The 6000-nt window shown below is 34.9% G+C and overlaps 1 protein-coding gene across 1 annotated transcript in view; it reads right to left on the bottom strand.

Moving 5' to 3' along the window:
• Nucleotides 1-1241: 1241 nt before the first annotated feature.
• LOC121317099 (prospero homeobox protein 1-like) overlaps nucleotides 1242-6000 on the bottom strand; it is a 33458-nt gene continuing 28699 nt past the window's right edge. Inside the window, exon 5 of the mRNA XM_041252700.1 lies at nucleotides 1242-2840. Coding sequence (XP_041108634.1) covers nucleotides 2655-2840 — 186 coding nt within the window. The 3' untranslated portion in view covers nucleotides 1242-2654. The remainder of the gene's footprint in view (nucleotides 2841-6000) is intronic.

Raw genomic sequence — 6000 nt, 5'->3', positions numbered from 1 at the left:
CAAATGTATTTACTATAGAGCCATTGATAATTAAAAGGAACCAAAAAAAACCCCAAAAAACTACTGATCATATTAAAAGTAAACATTTAAAGTTCCACCTCTGTTAGCAGATCTTTATGATGTGTATCTTGATATTTATTCATATTTATTTTCCTAAAAAATAAATTAAATAAACTAAGACAAGAGGTTTATTTTGCCTAGTGGACGAGGTGAATAAAGGATCACATTAAACTGTTTTTAAAATCAGCACTATTAGGGGAGGGTAAGATTAACAAGATAGCTCTGTTTTTGGTGCATAGTGAAAACGTTGGCACTTCATTTATCCTATTGTCTGCATTGTCCAAAGTCTGCAGATACTGCCAGTGCTTGGGGATAATGACAGGGCATCGCTGGCATTGTGCTGTTTAATTTAAAAGTCAGCAGGTTTTTAAGGCATTGTGCTGACAATAATTGCTTTTCCTTCATTTCAGTTAATCAGCTGTATTTCCAAATGTGAAACGTGTTTATGCTAGCCGTGCAGTCACACAGACAATTTTCACTCTCCAAAGTCAAAATGTGAGAGACAAAAAAAAAAAAAAAAAGTTTTGCTTCAAGAGGCTACTTTTATTCATATTCTACGAATGGAATTCTAAAAAAAAAAAAAAAAAAAAAAAAAAAAAGGGGAAGGCAGTTTCAAATCTTTTAAAACAGCTTCATTTGAAATGGAGCAATCATATTTCATATCTTGTATATCTTTCAATGAAAAATAACTTTTTATATAAAGTGTTCCTACAAGTATCTACTCCAGTTGTGGAATAATCAGTACTATACATCACATATTTTTCCATTCATGCTAATGTTTATGTAATCATATAGTGTATATACACATTAGGATTCTAAATAGTCATTAAAAGTGTACATAAGGACCTTTTTATTTTATTGTGTTACATGTTTCCATGTGTTGCTACAACTGTTTATGTAAGCTGTGTGTATTGTTTTAATTATTATTATTTTTTTTTTACATTTTGACCACTTTAAATTTTGAAATTGCATTCCCTGCCTCAAGATGGCTTCCCGTGTACCCGCATGGACCTCTGAGAACTACATTTCACATCATCCTCCTGCTCACATATTTTACTGAGATGGAGTGAGCTGGTGGTGATAGGAAATGTAGTTCTGAGAGGTCCGTGCAGGTACATGGGAAGCCATCTTGAGGCATGGAATGTAATTTTAAATGTAAAAAAATTAATAAAAATAAATACACACACCCCTTATGTAAACAGTTGTAGCAACGCGTGGGAACATGTAACACAACATAATAAAAATGTCATCATGTACCTTTTAAGATGTGCTTGTCAGTAGTTTTTACTATTTCTTTTTTAAAAATGTTTTACCAAAAACACTTCCAGATAAATTATTACAGTGAGACTTTATATTTCAACTGTTCAAGTACAATACGAAATAAAATACAGAAAAGCTTTGTCTATTCACAGCTCTGACTTAATCTACTCATATATAAATTAAACGAATCACAACAAAATATACACCATCTGAGTACGATTCAATATATTCTTCTCAAAGACAAAAATGCTTTAAACTCGGAAAAAGTGCAGAGAACCTTAGCGAAGTATCAATGTTCTGTGCGGGGATATTGCACTGTCAATATCTCTATCATGTGCTCACAATTTTGGTCTTTGATGAGACTTGTTTATTTAGAAAAAGTAGTGTTTTTATATTCATAAAAATAAACAGCAAAATTATTTTTCAGTAACTGGAGAGTGAAACACCATCTGACCTAATTTAGAAAACCAGAACAATGATCTGTATGTTCCAGTCTGTGTGTGTGTGTGTGTGTGTACATGAGCCAGAGTAGCCTCTCTGCAGCAAAGCATCCATATTTTGTGCAAACCTGTCTAGCCTCCATATGAAAATGGCCATGTTGCTTAGTTACAGGAAAGGCTATTCTGTCGAGGAAAAGGCTTAGGAGCGGGGCCATCTCTTGGCAGGTGTTAGTACTACACAAGGGTACAAAAACACATACACAAAGAAATCATTTGAATTCTTCTTTCGAAAAAAGGTAACGTGGCATTTTGACAAAACATCTGTCACAATCTCTAATACTAAACAGAACCTAAACTTGAGTATTTACCTAAAAAAAAATAAAATAAAATAAAAATAAAATAATAATTATTTTCTGTAGTGTCACATAACAACTAACTTAACAAAATGGTAATACCAGTTTTGTCATTTGTAGCATGCAATAATAATAATAATAATAATAATAATAATAATAATAATAAATAATTGAAAAATCTATACAATTTATAACATAATGCCCTACTCTGCAATGTCTTAACACACTTCAAATTTCTCTCCATGAAATCTACCCTTTTAGTGACCAAAGCAGAAGATTTTCAGGTTAACAGTACAATTAGCCATAAGACTATGGCAAAGTGATAATTTCACAAACAGGGAAAAGGAGGAGGGGTTCACACAGTCAAAACACCCAACGGGTTTAAAGTCTTAAAAGAAAAAGAATGATATCAGAAGAGGAGGAGCTAAGATACTCAGAATATTTGGGCCGGGCATCAATTAGCAAAGCTACTTTTTTTTTTTTTTTTTTTTTTTTTTTATACATTCAAAAAAAAAAAAAAAAAAAAAAGCAGTGGAAATCTTTACTCATGCAGAAGTTCTTGCAGACAGTTGGGAGATTTGAAAATGTCAGGGACTTCACTGTCCAGCTTGCAGATGACCTTGTATATGGCCTTCTTCCAGGAAGGATCAACATCTTTGCCTGCAACAATGGCATTGAAAAACTCCCGTAACGTGATCTGAGCCACTTCCAGGAATCGCTCCGGAACCTGCTGATACACAAGGAGACAATGACATTAATAAAAGTTTTATATTTCAATCCCAAGTCTCTGATTCACCAAAGGAGGCCGGCTCGAAGTTCTCACTAGACAGTCAGGATAGCTTTAACACTTAGCCATGCTGGGTCCTAAATATATTAGAAGGGTGCATCATTTTTCTTCTTCCCTTTTTTGCTGATTATAAAATTAATCAAATAAAATCAATGCTGAATCAGATTTCTATGCTTTTGCATAACAGCCATGTCAAAATATGCAGCAGTACTATTTCTTCAAAATGTTTGAAATTGTGTGCTGACACCCTACTTTTGTTCTGTCTAAAAAAACCAAAAACCTACAAATAGTTGTTTACACAGTGGCACCAAAAACATATTCAGACATGTTAAATACTCATTGTTTTCTAGATTACAGTTTAGTTGTTAAAAAATAAACCCTCTTTCAGATGTAACCTTCTGTAACACGAGATTACTGCAGATACTAAAACCCTGAAACTTGCTTTAGAAATGCTACAGAAAAGTATTAGTCTGACACTATTAACAGTGTTTCACTAGTTAAATCACCAGGTATGCAAGCTTACACCTCTGAAAGTTCAGTCATGCAACTAATGTTATGCTTTAGTAAAAAACTGTTACAGCCTCTTCATGTAATTATCTTCAGCTTCTCTTGTATGCACTCACTCTTATGCACTGTAGTTTATTTATCATCTTCAATACTGGTCAAATGTCTTTTTTAGTAATTAAAAGCACTTTACAGGGATTGTTTTCTTTGACAGAAATATGAAATTACAATTACAGCAGATCTCATGATGTCAAACAGTGATCTGCAATCAACTTGGTTTGCAGTAAATTTACTAACAAGCCTGTCTCAGAGCTTCAATGTCTTCCTTCAATACTGACCATTTAAAAAAAAAAAACGAACCCTCAGGTTTCTATATTCCTGTCACATTTTTCTTTTTATCTCATATCTAAAAGGACCTGGTCCATTTAGTAGAGGGCTTCAGGCTGTGACAGATCTAACAGGCTATTGACTTTTGTTACCCTAATACAAGGTGACTGAACATCACTGCAAACATCCGTAGAAAATGCCTGTGATAAATAAGCAACCAGACTCTCCTTTCCTTTATCACTGTATGCAATTCCTAGAATGAACATCATACGCATCGTAGCATCAGTTGGCTGCAGTCAATCAAGTTCTTTCTCTCTCTCTCTCACACACACACACACGACAAACTTCTCTGACAGCCTTCCTGTTTAAACACTGGATCTGCTGCATTTCACTGTCCAAGATTTACTGTGAGGTTTACTGCCTCACCGTGTACACGACTGTGGAATCTGCAGGCATGCTGGCAATGATCTGCCGATTGCTTCACAGTCATTCTCAAAACACTACACTGATGATTATCTTTACTAAGAACTGTGAAAATCCCATTGAGTAGAGCAAGACAGCTTTCAAGAGCAACTTTTTAAACTGTGCAGCATGCAGCCTTTCTAACCCAAATGTTTATACAGTGCACTTAGCAATATCAAAATAATTAAAAAAAAAAAAAAATCTAAAGAGATGTATATCGCATATTTGAATGTATTGTACAATTTTGTACATGTTACAATATAATGACATTTATTATGCTTTTTATTAGTAGTTCCCATAAACTCAGTGTGCTCATGCTCTTCAACAGCATGTGTAATTCAGGTTTCATTCTTGCATACTTACCCTACTAATAAATCATGAACAAACACTTATTTACAAGAGTTCATTTTGTATTTATTTACTTAAAAGTGTCTATGATTTGAAGAGAAAAACACTTCTATCATTAAAATGGATGAAGGGTCATAATAGTCTAAACAGTAATGAATCTCTGCATTGTCCCATTGCTTTGCACTGATGAATACACTTCCATATAATCTGGTTAAATTACAACCTGCTAAAAACAAGGTACATTATGTTCCCCTGAGTATGATGTCACACTCCAAAAAACACTATATACATTTTGAAAACGTATTTAACCATTTTGTTTCCTGGGGCAAACCCCACTATTTTCCAAAGCATACTGAAGCCTGTCTGCTCCTTCTCATCTCCCCAAGTTGCATTCCCTTCAGGGGTCATTTGTTTGATTATGCGGACTGTCCCCAGCCTCTGCAGTACACAATAAAAGCCTGACATAGCAGCCTGCTTGCCTTCTGTGTCCTGCAGATACTCATCATAAGTGTCAGGACATACCAAGGTTAGCGGTCACTGGAACGGTGCTTGTTGGCTAAGCCTTGCCAAACGCGCTTGGCAGATGAATGAATGTCACATGTAATGGAAGGGGAATTACAAAGGTTATAGATATCCACCCCCCACCCCCCATTTTTAAAACAGCAAATGCTTTTGTCAAAGATGAAAGAGGCAACAATACTTTCTTAAACCACATCAGTCCCAACTGGGTACAACACTGACGTACAAAACTCTTTGATAAAAATAATTTAAAATCTTCCAAACAAAAGTTGATTCGAATTTCAAACTACTTCAAATATATAAATATTTTCTATGTAAAGTGAATGAAATAAAAATACCAATTCTTTTGTTCTGTAACTATTTATAATAGCAGGATTATCGGGGGGCAGTGTACTGCATTGCTAAGAACGCCAGGAAGGAATTTGTCTTGCTGTTTTTACTATAAAAGGGCAGTAAAATGCTGACTGTAAGGAGAAGACAATGTCAAGGAGAAAAGGGTATTGGTATTTTGGATACTCTTGACTGTTCGCCTTGGAGAGAGAGAGAGAGAGAGCGAGAGAAAGAGTTATTCTTGTCACAAACCCTTTTGTCTGCATCTGCTGACTGCTTGCCCATAGCCAGCAGCATGCTTTAACTGTTTTGTCACCTCCTAACATCACATGCATCAGCTGTTGTGCTTTTGTTACGGGTACTGTAGAACTAATCCACTGTGGCCGTTCTGCTGTACGGTAAATAAAACCCAATTGCATCTCAGACAAAATTCTTTATAAATATTTCATATGGCTTTTTTTTTTTTTTTTTTACAAATCTGATTCCTGAAATGGAAAAAAGAGAGACTAGCCTTAAATGCCTCACAGCCAGAGCCTTGAGACAATTCGCGCAATTAGCTCTAATTGTTCTTAACGAGATGCATTTAATGTTTCAACAGCAGTCGCTCACT

The sequence above is a fragment of the Polyodon spathula genome, chromosome 6 (genome assembly GCF_017654505.1).
Source record: "Polyodon spathula isolate WHYD16114869_AA chromosome 6, ASM1765450v1, whole genome shotgun sequence".
In the NCBI taxonomy this organism is placed as follows: domain Eukaryota; kingdom Metazoa; phylum Chordata; class Actinopteri; order Acipenseriformes; family Polyodontidae; genus Polyodon; species Polyodon spathula.
The sequence above is the reverse complement of the archived record's forward strand: the minus strand, read 5'-3'. Positions and strand labels throughout refer to the sequence as shown.